At 38.2% G+C, this 16,139-nt stretch overlaps 1 protein-coding gene across 13 annotated transcripts in view; it reads right to left on the reverse strand.

Moving 5' to 3' along the window:
• LOC120424112 (unconventional myosin-XVIIIa) overlaps positions 1–16,139 on the reverse strand; it is a 108,011-nt gene that overhangs the window by 82,161 nt on the left and 9,711 nt on the right. For all 13 annotated transcript variants that reach the window (XR_005606325.2, XR_005606326.2, XR_005606327.2 and 10 more), the window contains exons 3-6: positions 14,626–14,895; positions 11,350–11,556; positions 10,798–11,286; positions 10,588–10,734 (exon numbers count right to left, since the gene is read on the reverse strand). Coding sequence is in view for 10 of the 13 variants with exons in the window: in XM_039588148.2 (XP_039444082.1) it covers positions 10,588–10,734; positions 10,798–11,286; positions 11,350–11,556; positions 14,626–14,895 (1,113 nt within the window). In the remaining 3 variants the exon portion in view is untranslated. The remainder of the gene's footprint in view (positions 1–10,587; positions 10,735–10,797; positions 11,287–11,349; positions 11,557–14,625; positions 14,896–16,139) is intronic.

The following is a 16,139-nucleotide window of genomic DNA, read 5'->3' on the forward strand; positions in this document are numbered from 1 at the left end:
AAAATTGTTCTAGAATGATTTGGGAAATTGTAATCCAAGATGGCGGCTAAAAAGGCAGTGATGAAATATTGAAAACTAGCTTTTCGATGTGTATCAGGCAATCAATCACTCAAATTTAACTAAAATGGGGATCAAATGAACCAAATTTAGAAAGATTGGTATTTGGGTGTTTTATAATCACAAATAAGCAATCATTCTACAATTTTTTCAAATTATTAGAAATAAAGGGAAAGAGCTTCGAATCCTCTACGCCCTGACGCTGGAAAACTATCATTCCTAATCATCAATTAAATGCCAAACACTTCCAGGCATAAAAATGTACATTGCTCAATCTCTCCGCAACATGGGAGGTCCTCACCGAATGATTCAACGGACATCGAGCCTTATCAAGTCGCCACCTTCTAGCACCACTCAACAGCTACTTAGAAGTCTTCTCTGCAAACAGCCGAGTTGAGACTCAGTCAGTTAGCCAGTACCGATACCGGTTTGATGGGGGTGATAGATTGGAATCTGGCAGGAACTTTTTTTTCATTGCCTCACACGTTTTGTGTCGCGGGGCTGATTATAAGGCGGTGCAATTATTTATGCTAATGCTGGTTCCACAAACACTCACACAATTTGCCGCCAACTATATAATAATAATAATAATAATACATGCGGAGCATACAGCGGCTCTGCTTAAGGAGGGTGCTGCTATCGCTGCTGACCATATCCATCAACATAGGCACATTCACCGTGGAGGAGCCAATTGGTTTGCCGCTTTGGCAGGTCAATGGCTTGCGATCAGGCGACGCGCAACTTCCAGCACATCAACCGACCAACCAACGCACAAACTCAATCACCGCTAGAAAACAATTATCGACATGTGTTGCTCAACGGCTGAAATTTTCGTGTTCCCCCATTTTGACGTGGCAGCTATGCAGATGTAAATAACCGAAATAATTGCGACGATTCTCTTATCTTCAGGTGGCAATCTCTGGTGGCTACGAGGACAATTAACACGTTTTATTCCACTACACTTTGCATCCGGCAAAGCACTTTTCCTTTCATGGTTGAACTCATCGACTCCAAGCACCACAATACATCATCATCACGCAAATTCACAATCATCGTTCACGGTCTGGCAAGCGATCGAAAGAGAAAGGATTGATCTGGATTAAAAAAAAATGCTCCAACTAATCCAACGCACTCAGCAGACTTTACATTGAATGACACCCAGATCATGCGGAGTTCTGTCCGTCCATTGAAAGCAAGCCATTGCACAATCACTCGTAAATTCTTCTCAACCTCCACGCTAAGCTCTTTTTTCTTCTGTTGTTTTTGTTGTTACTCTTGTTGTCTCCAGCGCGACCAAATCCAAAAGCCATAGGGACAAGTTTTGTCACCACTTTAAAGCACTCAGTTCGATCGATCTGCTGCCCACATTCGCAAAATGACCTCGCGCATTTCGAACCGACCTCGTCCAAGTCCCACGCGTCCCGCGCGCTCGCACACGTCCACGCACCGCAACTACTAAACGCACCCACCCTCCGCGCGCGATCTCAAGAAGTAGGTACCAACACAGCAGGCCAAGCAGTCAGCTGAGCGAACGCGCGCGTCCACAATCCAGCACGTTCCGAAGTTCAAGCTTAACTGACTCCACAGCCTACTCCGTTGATAGGCCGGGGCTCGACTGCTGCTGCTGCTGCTGCTTGTTTGCGTATGCCACCTATCGTGCGCGACGACGACGACTACGCTACGCGAGAGGATCAAAATCTGTGGTGGAGTTGTTGGTGTTGTTGCGCGAGGAAAGAAAAAACGTTAGGCGGAATAATGAACCAAAACATTATGCATACGTGAATGTTAGGGTTCCCAGAACAAACGTGAATTTAAACGATCAAAAAAGGTTTCAGATGCGCATCCGCCTATCGGGAGGAAATAGCACTCAGACTGAAAGCACAAATAGTTTCAAGGGACCATATCCAATATCTATTTTAGAAAAAAAAAGAATAACAGCCTTAAAAAAGGGCCGAAATTAAAAAGCTCCGTATATACAGACTAAATCCCATTCAACCATCAGCCAAGCCTATATCGATGCCTCAGCCCAGACTCGATTATCCGAAGGTTTTTATTGGACTTCGGATAACCGAATCATGACCTTTTTTGCGTAGTTTATGGGTCATACTAAACACAACAATCAAAAATTTGAAAATCGAGTCTGGATTGTAGTATAAGAGAGCGCAGAGGCATCGATATATGGGATTCATGCTCAATTTTGGAGATCATGCCCTGAAACGCTCACAATTTGACTTTTTATGTAAAATCGTAATGTAAACGTGTAAATAATTTTAATAATTATGACATTTGAATCATTTTGAGAAAATGTAACACATGCAAATCTTAACCTCGCAACCACAAATTCTGGCAACTCTATTGCACCATACTTCTGGTTTAGCGCGACTGCAAGGCGGTCGCAACAGATCCCCAAAGTCAAATAAGAAAAATGACGACGACGACGATGATGATGATGATCACGGAGCTTCAAGAGCTGCACTGCAGTGGACGCCTTTGAACGGTGTTTTCTATACTGCGGCAATCTTTGTGTAACAGCGACGCACGCTTTTGTGAGAACGGAGCGCGAGTGTCATACTCAGTTGTTAAATTTTTTGAGTTCAAAGTTGATTTCAAATTTTAAAAATGTTACTTGATCCACCCTTTAGGTGGTTGGTGCCTTCCTCACCTTCAAAGGGTAATGCTATCTAAAATAGACACAAAAGGGTGAACATTCTAGTGTTCTATCAATGTGACTCATTATTCATCAGATTGGGTAGTCATAATTCAAGGCACTTAGGTTCTTACAAATTTTGATAGGGTTGTCAGATCTCCAATCTTTTGAACTCGTTGGAAAGGTGATTACCTATCCAACGACAGGTCGCATGATAGATCCGGACAACGTTTTCATCAAAATATCTGAGATCCAGCTTCCAAAAAGTGCATAAATAACACTTAAGAGCGAGTCCACGAGCAAAGCATACCCATCTCGCATCGACCTTACCAATCTGCCTGAAATTTTCAGGGGTTGTTAGTACCGTCAGTGGGGGTCTGGGGGGTGAGATTGGGTCAAAGTGATTTTTTACGGATTTTACTATTTCTCAGATTCTTCTCAATTAAACTGAATTCTGTCTAAAGTTGAGGTACGTTTTTGGCCAAAAATGACCTCTCGAAAAATCATTTTTCTAATACTTTTGTTAGAATTGCTCGAAAACTACCCAAATGTTTGAAAATCTCCACTTCAAACATTGTAGCATGTCAATACGATTCCCTCGAACAAGAAACACTGTTGGATGGCTTGTTTTTACCATATCGTTGCATTTGAGCATCATTTTAGTTTCATTTGACCTAATGTCACCCCCTCTAAGGGGTGAGATTGGGTCAATTTTCAAACTATTGGCATTTAAAGTAGTGTTCATCAAAATCCACCATATTTTGGGAAAATGTCAGTAAACTATCTAAGAACAAATCTACGTTGAAAGATTTTCGATGTTGTTTAAATTGTTTTTGTTATTAAGAAATTACGAGAGGTGTATCGTTTTTTGACCCATAGTCCCCCCGGTACATATAAAACTAGCATCTGGCCAAAATATGAGGACTCTAGATTAACGGGAAGTGGGGCAAATCGGGACACAAATTTTGAAGGATCAAAAAACGTCAAAAATCTTAAAAAAGGCTATAACTTGGGGAAAATTCAATTAAATTTCAAAATTCAAAATGCATCTGAAAGGACTTGAAAAAAAATGCTACGAAATGCAGGTTAGAGCATTCCAATTGGTTTTATTCCAATTGGTATTAAATAGACACTTTTCCTCTTAGTAAATTTTTTGTTTGTAAATTTTTGCTCGGGGGACCCCTTAGATCCCATTTTCTGGTGATAATTTTATCATACTCGTGTTCACATTAGAAACATGCATGAAAATGTTTATTTTCATGCATTTTAACCCTTTAAAAAAAGAAATATAAAAAAAATCTTCGATTCACATTTATTGAAAATCAAGTTCGTTTCCAAGGATACTAGATGGCACCAGAAAAAGAAGCTTCTTATTTTTTTTAACATTCATTTTCAAAGGGTTAAAATGCATGAAAATAAACATTTTTGTGCATGTTTCTATTGTGAAATTGTCTCAGGAACACGAATATGATAAAATTATCATCAGAAAATGGGATCTAAAGGGTCCCCGAGCAAAAAATTACAACCAAAAAATTCACTAAAAGTAAAAGTGTCTATTTAATATGTTAAACTACCTTACCCAAAGCGTTTTCAGTCTCAGATGGTAGTCCCAAATGTCCCTTACAAGCTGCAGGTCGAACCGAGTTGATATCTGGATTGAACACTTTTTTATTTGAGTTTGAAAATTATTCTATTTTTTCACTAAAATGCCAATAACTCCCTTTAAATTTAACCAATTGGGATGCTCTACCCTGCATTTTGTTGCATTTTTGAAGTCCTTTCAGATCGACGTCGTCGTGCTATCTTGTCGCACCCGCCATTTTGACGTTCCGAGAAAAACGCGTTTTAATGATTGACCTTGAATATACAAAAACGAGTGCACGCAATGTAAACAATAACAAACACGTTTTGTTTGGCTGACCATTCTGTGCATTGTCCCGAAGTTTGGTTGAAGTTGGTTGCTGGAGTCCCGAGTTATAATTACAAATGTTTACGGTAGTCTAGCTTTTACGTGTGTCAAACGCATCCTGACTTTCCTGGCCTGAAATCCCTTTGGCCTTTTGTCGCACTTACATCAATTTTCATGGAGTGACAAGATAGCACGACAAGATTGAAACTACTTTCATATGTAAAGTGACAAAAATGCACGGAGTTTTTTCGGTTTTTGTTGAATATCTCAGGATTGGAATCGAATTTTGGGGATCTGTGAAGGTCAAAAGGTGAGGCATTGTGAGCTGCACAAAATGGCGTTCTTAACTCAATTTGGCCCAAAATGCACGTACGACAAGTTAGCACGATGGCGACGAGATGCATTTTGAATTTTGAAATTAAACTGGATTTTGCCTAAGTTAAAGCCTTTTTAAGATTTTTGACGTTTTTGAACCTTCAAACTTTGTGTCCCGATTTGCCCCACTTCCCGTTGACCTAGAGAGCTCATATTTTGGATAGATGCTAGTTTTATATGTACAAACAACCCCTGAAAATTTCAGGCAGATTGGTGAGGTCCAAACGACATCCCATACAAAGGGGTATGTCCGGTTCGTGAACTCGCTCTTAAGTGCTCAGCAATTCCATTTGAAAAGAGCCTAAACCGAAAAAAAGTTCTCCGATCGGGCTCAAAATTTTTCTGCGAGTTCCTTGGCAAAAATAATTAGACTCGTATTTTTTTGTTTGGACATTAGGATGACCTACTTCGTACTAGGGTGGTTCGAAAAATGGCAATTTTAATAATTTTTCGCAAAAACCGATTTCTTCCAAAGCTGTCTTAGACGCAAAAGAAATATTTTTGTCTGAAAATGTTTTCATCGGAAAATTTCACAAAAATATACCAAAATATTGGCGATGTCGAACTGTAAAATCAGAGTTTTTCGACGCGCCAGGAAAGTTTTTCGACGCGCAAAAACAGGAAAATGACGAAAAAGAGAAAAAATAACACTTTTTCACTAAAACTGCGATAACTTTAAAATTTCAGCGATGACCTATACATGTTTAGGTATCACAATTTTCGCAACTTTTGGTACCCAAAGATGTAAAGGTCATCGCTGAAATTTGTAAGTTATCGCAGATATGATTTTTTTAAAAAGTGGCTTTTGCGAAAAATGACGAAAATTGCCATTTTTCGAATCACTCTAGCACGATGTAGGTCACCCTATCGAGAAATTAAAAGTGAGAGTGTTAACTCCATGTTGCACGCACACACTCTCACTTTTAATTTCTCGATTGGCAAAAAAAATACGAGTCTAATTATATTGGCCAAGGAACCCCCAGAAAAAAATTAGCCCGATAGGAGAACTTTTTTTCGGTTTAGGCTCTTTTCAAATGGAATTGCTGTGCATATAACTTTTGATATGGTTGTCAGATCTTCCATCTTTTGAACTCGTTGGAAAGATATTTTCAATACCTTTCTAAATGTATAACATGATGGGTTTTCTTGCAAATATCAGCCTTTTTACAACCTTCCAGACTTTTGTTGACAAAATCAGTTGAGCCAACACCGAGATAACCCTGTGAAATTTTTTTGATTAACATCCCACCACACACACACAGACATTTGCTCAGAATTTGATTCTGAGTCGATAAGAGGTCAAATCAAGAATTTCATGTTTCGAGTGATGTTCCTCAGTGAGGTTAGCAAGGCAAAAAGGAAAGCTTACAAGAGAACAACCCCAAAAGTTCACAAAAAAAGACAATTTCGTTACATCCCAGTTCATATGATTCAAACATCTAAACAACGTTAATGAATAAATATTATTAGATGTGCATTGGAGAATTAGAGAAAATTCCTCAACTTGCTAAAGCGTATCAAATAAATGACAATCATTCAAATTTTAAGCTTCATATTTAATATATGGGTCATTAGGGTGTACACTCAACCCCCGGTGATTGGTCACTTTTTCGTTTGAAACTTTTTTAGTTTGTACCCTGTTGGTTGGTCAAAGTCAAACTAATAAGTGACAAACTGTCACTTTTTACTCGGCGCTCACGCACACTATCAAAACAAACGTTTGGTAGTGTGTGTGAACTCCGGGTAAAAGGGGTGTCAAACTAAAAAGTGACCCCGTTCGTTTGACAACAGTTGGTGTCAAACCAACGGGGTTTGAGTGTGTGGTTGTATGGAAAAAAAAATAAAGTTGTCCAAATTTAGCGAGCACACCAATTTTTCAGTTCCTTTTGGGGTCCTAAACAACTCTTCAAAGTTTGGGACTGATTGGTTTACCAATTTACGCAAAGCGATTCATTTTTATGGAATGTCCTCTACAACATTCCCGAAGAGAGTATGGTGCTAGCTTGCCCCTAAAAAAGATACAGCGTGTTCAAAACTCGTCTAAAACGTGTGTTTTGCTCCAAAATCAGTTTTGAGGACGCTTTATCTTCTTTCAGGAGCAAGTTAGCACCATACTCTCTTCGCCAAAGTTTTAGAGCTCGTTCCAGAGCATCCGAATATGAGTCCGGTTTTAGCGTTCGAAGGTTATGTGTGGTTGGGTAGTAGGGTGACAATAAAAAAATCGACATCAGGAATACCCTCTGATTAGATTCCTCAGGCAGGTGGTATGCAAAAGAGGGAGTGGATAAAAACCGTGATTTAAATTTTTGTTAGAAAATGCTGATTTTTTTGTAAGAATTATCAAAATCTACTCCATAAAAATTCAAAAAAATCTTTCAAGAATGTAAAATTGAGTTTGCAAAAAAAGTATTACATTCGACTCTCTCTGTGTCGATATTGAAAGGACCGTCGAGAGCGGAAGATATCAAGTTGTAGAATGAAAAAATCAAGCAAGGGACTGAAAAATTTATTGACAGATGGAACAATATTGATATTGAGTAGATCGGCAGCCAGAGAGTCTGTATTTTGTTATTTGATTAAATCCAGAGTTTTTTTTTTTAATGTACCTATATGCTATTGTCTTCCATATGTTTATAGGACCTTTTCAAAACTCAAACTCACCTCAATATAACACCAAGTTCGTGTCACAGCCCTTTTGAAGTTAATTAAATGCAACCAAATTGTTGGCCGTAATGATTTTTTTTTTCAGATGTTAGAACTTTTGAGATCTGTTGTCCCTAAATTATAAATCTCGTCGATTGTTTACTATCTTGTAACAACGACCATTTTGGTCGAAAATGAGTTAATGATGACGTTTTATAATACTTAACAACCAACAAGATGCTTTAACCCGATTTTGGAAATCCGCTTTCGTTTCCCGGATATCGCAATACACACTTGTGACATCTACCAATTTCTCACCGTGCTATCTTGTGACACGTCATACAAATTGTTGAAAAATGCGGAAGTTGTGGAGAATGTGAATAAGTTGGTCGTTGTCACAAGCACGCAACAAACGATCTGCAAAAAGTCTAAAAGTGTAAAGTAAAGTAAATCTTTCCCAATTCCTCAAAGGGGAATACCCGTGTAGGGTATCGGGACCAGCATTTACATAGCAATTTCAGTGATCCGGGAAGCCACCTTTGCAAGACGGGGATCAGCATGTAATTCCACCATACCCTAATGTTGGCATATCAGCACATTAAAGTTCTAGCTCATGAAAAGCGTTTTTAACTAAAATCGAGTGATAAATAGCTCAATATGAAGTGAGCAGGCATGTTTTATCAAAAAAAAATACAAAAAAGGTTTAAGAGGCAGTATTTGTAGATTCTGCTCGGTTTGTTCTAGAGGTCGTATCGAGATGCTCCGATTTGGATGAAACTTTCAGGGTTTGTTTGTCTATACATGAGATGAACTCATGCCAAATATGAGCCCTCTACGACAAAGGGAAGTGGGGTAAAACGGGCATTGAAGTTTGAGGTCCAAAAAACATGAAAAATCTTAAAATTGCTCGCATTTCCGTAAAATTTCATCAATTCCAACTCTCTTAGATGCATTCGAATGGTCTTTTGAAGCCCTTCAAAATGTGCTATAGACATCCAGGATTGGTTTTACTTTTTCTCATAGCTTTTGCAAATTACTGTTAAAAATGGATTTTTTTAAAACCTTAATAACTTTTCCCAACAGCCTCCAACACCCATACTCCCATAGGTCAAAAGTTAGGGAATTTCATGGACTATAACCCTACGGTACTAACTTTTTGGCCAATCGCCGTTTTTCTCATAGTTTTACGGTTTTTATAGAACAAACATTTTACAACGTTAGTTTTTGCCCTGTAGACCGAGAAGACGGCACTTTTTGGTCTCAATTTTGTCATATTCGGAATCCTCGGACAATTTCACGTAAGTTAGAAGTATTGGAGTTGTAATATTTCTTTAAAAAATATTTAAATAATAAAACATTTTTGAAAAAAGAAAAAGATCTTATTAACCCTATGGCCAATACGTCAAATGCTGTATCAAGTAGGCGAAAACCTGTTTTACCCCCAATCCAACAAATTGTTAAAAAATATTTTAATTCATTCTAAACGGCAATTTTTCCAATCAAATTTACAACTCCAATACTTCTAACTTACGTGAAATTGTCCGAGGATTCCGAATATGACAAAACTGAGACCAAAACATGCCGCTATGGCGGCCTACAGGGCAAAAACTAACGTTGTAAAATGTTTGTTCTAGAAAAATCGTCCAACTATGAGAAAAACTGCGATTGGCCAAAAAGTTAGTACCGTAGGCCTATAGTCCATGAAATTCCCTAACTTTTGACCTATGGGAGTATGGGTGTTGGAGGCTGTTGGGAAAAGTTATTAAGGTTTTAAAAAAATCCATTTTTAACAGTAATTTGCAAAAGCTATGAGAAAAAGTCAAACCAATCCTGGATGTCTATAGCACATTTTGAAGGGCTTCAAAAGACCATTCGAATGCATCTAAGAGAGTTGGAATTGATGAAGTTTTACGGAAATGCGAGCAATTTTAAGATTTTTCATGTTTTTTGGACCTCAAAATTCAATGCCCGTTTTACCCCACTTCCCTTTGTCGTAGAGGGCTCATATTTGGCATGAGTTCATCTCATGTATAGACAAACAAACCCTGAAAGTTTCATCCAAATCGGAGCACCTCGATACGACCTGTTTCACATCGGTGAAAAACTCGCTCTTAAGTGGAAATCAGGCAAAAGGATGGAGTTAGGAGCGAGTGCTTAATCTGCCAAATATATAAGAGGAAATGCTCATGACTGATTCTTCGGCTCTTTTTTAAAAAAGAAAATTCTAAGTTTTTTCAGTGTTTTGGCTCTAGTGGCAAAATAAAAGAAGAAACCCACCAGGGGGGGGGGGGGGGGTTACATATTTGAAAAGGTAATTGATTTTCCTACAAAGAAATGGCATGTAGAATGAACAATATTGTACCTGTGCTTCCCCGGGAATGAAAATGTAGCGTGACGGGACAACATCGTAAAACTGGACTTTTAAAAGGCACACCAAGACAATCGCTACAGTTTTGCCAGCATATTTTGTTTTAAAAAAATTGCTCTTTTACACATTATCACAAAAACGAATCTTATGCTCCTTGAACTGAATAATTTGAGGAAATTTGATTTTTTGCCAGCCATTTCTTAGCGTGGGGGGACAACGAAAGGAACAGAGTTATGAACAAACTCCTCTTCCATTCGATGGCTTGCCGACCTTATTTGGTTTTTTTGGGCGTTTGAGGTAAAAAACGCATTTAAAGAAAATTGCATTAATACAAATAAAACTTTTCATTAAAAAAAATCGTATTGAAAATTGGAAAATTGGAGTTGAAGAAGTAGCATCTACGAGAAGGCACTCGTGCTCATCGTATTTCTTTCCTCAGTTTAAATACTTTGCCAAAAAGGTTGAAATTTATCATTCTGAAGAGAATGTAAGAACGATGATAATATAAAATTAGGTAAGGTCTACCAAGGGCCTCCAAAAATCTAAATTAAATATATAAAAAAAATCAAAACATAAACTGGAACATACCTCGCCCTTGAATCGCTTGCTAGCGCTGCGACGTAACGTGTTGCAGTCCATAACATCCATCGGTGCAGCTCGATCCGTCTGGTCCGTTTCGTTCAAAACGTTCATGCAGCGCCGCGACAATTCCACCAACTCCGCCACCGGTTGTACCTACAAGAAAAAGTTGATTTAAGTTATGATTGTTAACATGACGAAATTGTTAGAAACTCTTACCTCAACCGTAACACTGTCGCCGCTGTTCCGGATAATTTCGATGATGGTCTCCCGGCTGAGTTCCTCCACCGAGAGATCGTTTACCTTGAGTAGACGATCGCCCGGGAGCAACCCGGTCGACGAGTTACTGTTGGCACTTGGTTCGGCGAAAATTACCGGCCGGAATGTTGGGAAGAGCAGCGACGACGAGCGGTCCAGCACCATCGCCTTCCGTAAGCTGAACCCGAAGTCATTACGGGGTGCCTTCTGGCGCTTGATGACCAGCACTCGAGGCGGCGGCAGCTCGACCAACTTGATCGCCGGAAGCGGCAAGCTGACGTCTTCAAAGGCCTGCACTCGGGACCATCGGTACGAGCCCTGGGACTCTCCGACCGGACTCATCGAGAACGGCGGTGTGGCAAAGGAGGAATTCGTTGTGTCGGTGAGGCTGTCCGCGCTAGGCGAGGGAGAGGTCGCCACGTGCAGATGGTTTGCGTTGATGGGGCTCATCTGAAATTAAAGAAATGCTTATAGTTTGACTCAAAAGAAAAGTATGCATTCAGTTGAAAGTACCTCTCCAGCAAATCTGAGGTTTTCGGCGGAGTGACGCGACTGTTGGGAGTACGTGATGCGTTCGTTCTGCAGCGTGTTCCTCATTAATACTGACTTGGAGTCCATCGAACCGCCTCCGTCGGAACCCGACTCGTTCAGGTTCAGGCGGGATCCTTTAAGAATGCCACGTTTCGGGGGGCGTGGCGGAACCGGTGGAAGTACTTTTGTCTGAAATAAGAACAGAAAAAACAAATTCTAAATGTTTCGAAATCCAAATCTACAATCCAAATCCACCCGTTGTTGGAAAAGCCTTTAAAAATCTAGAAAAAACATTCCGAACACGAGAAAAATGCTGGTTCTAAAAAATAAAAGTTGACTTGCCATTTATTATAAAGTTCACTTACGATCAATTCGTAATTTCAAAGCTTTGCGTTATGAATGGTTATGCGATTATGCGAAGGCTTCAGAAAATTTTTACATCGAATAATCAAATCTTCAGATAATCGACTCACGAAAAAATTTGTTGTTGTTGTTGAGCTTAAATATGACCCCCAAACTCCTCTACAGTGGTGTAGAATTTTTAGACCCATGATGGCAGCCAAAATGTCGGTTATGAAATATTGAAAAATTGCATTTGCTCATTTAATAGGCAAACAACATGTCTTATTTTACAGAAATGGACCGCAGAATTCCAAATTAATGTTAAAAGTAAGAAAATTAAAAAATAAACCAAAAAAATACTAAAAAAAATACTAAACTTAATCCGCCTATGGAAATGAAAAATTAAGAAATGCTTAAGAGGCAGTATTTGTAGATTCTGCTCGGTTTGTTCTAGAGGTCGTATCGAGGTGCTCCGATTTGGATGAAACTTTCAGCATTTGTTTGTCTATACATGAGATGAACTCATGCCAAATATGAGCCCTCTACGACAAAGGGAAGTGGGGTAAAACGGGCATTGAAGTTTGAGGTCCAAAAAACATGAAAAATGTTAAAATTGCTCGCATTTCCGTAAAACTTCATCAATTCCAGCTCTCTTAGATGCATTCGAATGGTCTTTTAAAGCCCTTCAAAATGTGCCATAGACATCCAGGATTGGTTCGACTTTTTCTCATAGCTTTTGCAAATTACTGTTAAAAATGTATTTTTTTAAAACCTTAATAACTTTTTGCAACAGCCTCCAACACCCATACTCCCATAGGTCAAAAGTTAGGTAATTTCATGGACTATAGGCCTACGGTATTAACTTTTTGGCCAATCGCAGTTTTTCTCATAGTTATTCGATTTTTCTAGAACAAACATTTTACAACGTTAGTTTTTGCCCTGTAGGCCAAGAAGACGGCACTTTTTGGTCTCAATTTTGTCATATTCGGAATCCTCGGACAATTTCACGTAAGTTAGAAGTATTGGAGTTGTAATTTTGATTTAAAAAATAATTAAATAAAACATTTTTGAAAAAAGAAATAGATCTTATTTACCCTATGATCAATACGTCAAATGCTGTATCAAGCAGGCGAAAACTTGTTTTACCCCTAATTAGACAAAATGCTAAATAATATTTTAATTAATTCTAAATGGCATTTTTTCCAATCAAATTCAAAATTCCAACACCTCAATCTAATGTAAAATTTTCTGAGGATTCCGAATATGTCAAAATTGAGACCAAAAAGTGCCGCTATGGAGGCCTACAGGGCATAAACCAACGTTGTGAAATGTTTGTTCCAGAAAAATCGTAAAACTATGAGAAAAACTGCGATTGGCCAAAAAGTTAATACCGTAGGCTTATAGTCCATGAAATTCCCTAACTTTTGACCTATGGGAGTATGGGTGTTGGAGGCTGTTGCAAAAAGTTATTAAGGTTTTTAAAAAATCCATTTTTAACAGTTATTTGCAAAAGCTATGAGAAAAAGTCAAACCAATCCTGGATGTCTATAGCACATTTTGAAGGGCTTTAAAATACCTTTCGAATGCATCTAAGAGAGTTGGAATTGATGAAGTTTTACGGAAATGCGAGCAATTTTAAGATTTTTCATGTTTTTTGGACCTCAAAATTCAATGCCCGTTTTACCCCACTTCCCTTTGTCGTAGAGGGCTCATATTTGGCATGAGTTCATCTCATGTATAGACAAACAAACCCTGAAAGTTTCATCCAAATCGGAGCACCTCGATACGACCTGTTTCACATCGGTGAAAAACTCGCTCTTAAATTATTACCTTGGTTGGAAAAAATTTCAAGGTCATTATTTATTCGGAGATTAAAATTGCAATTTCTGTTTGTTGCACTGCCGTTCTACGCATAATTGTCCCATGTCAGTTTTTGACGATTTTGACTTTTTGACATAATTAAGTTTAGTCTGATGTGTACTTTAAGAAAAACACATAAAATCTGGTACTTTGTTCGGAAACTCATCAAAAACAACACCAAGTCTGTTTGTCCCATCGTTGAACTTCTACGCATAATTGTCCCACCAAGTATTTTCTTACACGGAATCATTAGTTTTACTAAGCATTATGCCTTGTTTACCTGTTGTTTAGCAAGAGGATCACAAATAAGGGTGATAAACTGCTAATTGGGGCGATTAGGGACACATAGGGCGAATAGGAACCCACGGGACAATTATGCGTAGAAACACAGAAATCGGTAGAAAAATTTCAATCGCGTTTTTCTCAGTTGCACTTTTTTGAACATGGGACAGTTATGCGTAGAACGGCAGTGCAGGTCACGGTATGTTTTAACAAACAGTTAGTTTATCCTCAACCAATGTAATAAAAAAAAACAAGGAACAAACATACCAAATGATATTTCAACCCCAATTTATATCATGTCAATTTAAGCTGAAAATTCTCTTGAAAATGCCATTGACTCTCTGTTTTGCAAAAATATTTATCATCTTTATCAGAGGTCTGGTTATCAGGAAACACGGCCGTTTGTTCACCAATCCGAGTCTTCTTATCAGCAAGCTGAACACAAATTGTCAATACATTTTTTCCTAATAGTTTCAGCAGTGATTCAAAGTGAAGAATCATTGCACAAAGAAAAACAATAATTTGTTAAAAAAAATCTATGACTTGAAAGTTTTCCGAATGTTTCCAAAACTTTTAAATACAATATGGTAAAATAATGCAAATTCAGGTAAATTTAAATACAATCTATACCTAAATAATATAAATTTAAGAACATTAATTAAAGATACTTTGAGTAGATTACTATTGTCATAGTTTTGAACCGAGCCCAAAGACCACGATTCAAAAGACACAACTATAGCTCCGAGTCGGCTTCATTCATTGATTCGTTCTTACCTGGTTCACGGTAACGGAGTTCATAGACGTTTCCGAGCTGTCCGACTGTGACACGTTCGCGGTTGTAAACGAGACCCGTTCGACCATTTCGCCGTTACTGTCTATGTAGGTGGTGGTGTTGGCCAGAGCAACCACCTCTTCGTTGCCCCGGTCCTGCTCGCGGTCCACGTCCAGCTGGGCGAAAAAAGACGCACTGTAATCGGCCGTGATTCCGCTGGGCAGCTTTTCCTTCTCTTTCCGACGGCCGCGAATCTTTAGCGATCTTCGCACCTATCCGGATTCCGGGATGAGGGAGAGAGGTGAAAAATGTGCGATTAGAAACCCATTAGGTTGATATAGTGGAGACATGTAAGTGGATTATATCCTCAGGAACAGTGATACATATTGTACTCTATTACCTAATGATTCACCATTATGGTTGGTTATATAGCTTATTTCAAGCAATTTTCATAGGGGAAAAGTTTAAAATCAAATGAATAAAATTTCAAATGATTGATTCGCATGTTATACGGAATGGTTATCCATCGCCAAATCAGCAAAGATTTTGCTGATTTGATCTTAATGATATTTATAGACATTTTTTTGTTATTTTTTTATATTTTTTACAAGAAAATACTTTTTTTTTAAAACCGCTGTTGAACGTCAAAGTTTGTAAAGAAAAATATCGCTTCAGGATTTTGATAGCAAGTCGTGCAGCTCTCAGAAAAAATCCAGTTGTAAGATTCTTGTAGAAAAAAAAAACAATTTCCTACGACTTTGTCGAATACAGAAACTTTATGCTAAAAAATCACAAAAATCAGGATTAACTCGGATCTTTTTGCAACCTTCGACCAAATTGTAGGGAATTGAACTTCATATAAGAATCTCACATATGTTAAAATTTGGGGCAGGCCTGCTTCACCTTCCTGAAGCACTGTTTTTACCCATATATTTTTACAATTCTTCTCATACAAAGTTCAACGCTCAACAGCAACCCCTAAACCCCTAAACCTTAACCGATTTGGTTGAAAATTGGCACAGATACTTATTTTGACTAAGGAATCGAACAAGGCAAGGGGGTGTCTAAAATGTAATTTTTGTTACCGTCACCCTATTTAAAAAAACTGTACGATTGTGTACAAAACATAACAAGCTTAACGGTGCACATCAAGCAAAGTTTTCGCAACCAGATTTTTGTTACCCACAATTTGGAACACACATTTTTTATTTATTTTTTGGTAAAATCCCGATAACTCGAGAATGTTATAAGCAAACCCCTTATGTTTATAAATTTATTTTTTTGCAATTGTCTGCTCTACAACTTTGTTGAATATTGTTACACTCTAAAAAACAAACCTGCAAAGTTAGAAAAAAAAACACAAAATTTAAAAATGAAAAAAATTGCTTCTGATGAAAAAAAATACCCTTCTGGGTTATTGCAGATTTGAAAAGCATAGCATAGCATTCTTCTCATAAAATTACCAAGTCCCATTCAATTTACAGTCGAGTAACGAAAAATTGTAGAACTTTTTTTG

This window comes from Culex pipiens, chromosome 2, assembly GCF_016801865.2.
Source record: "Culex pipiens pallens isolate TS chromosome 2, TS_CPP_V2, whole genome shotgun sequence".
Taxonomy (NCBI): Eukaryota; Metazoa; Arthropoda; class Insecta; order Diptera; family Culicidae; genus Culex; species Culex pipiens.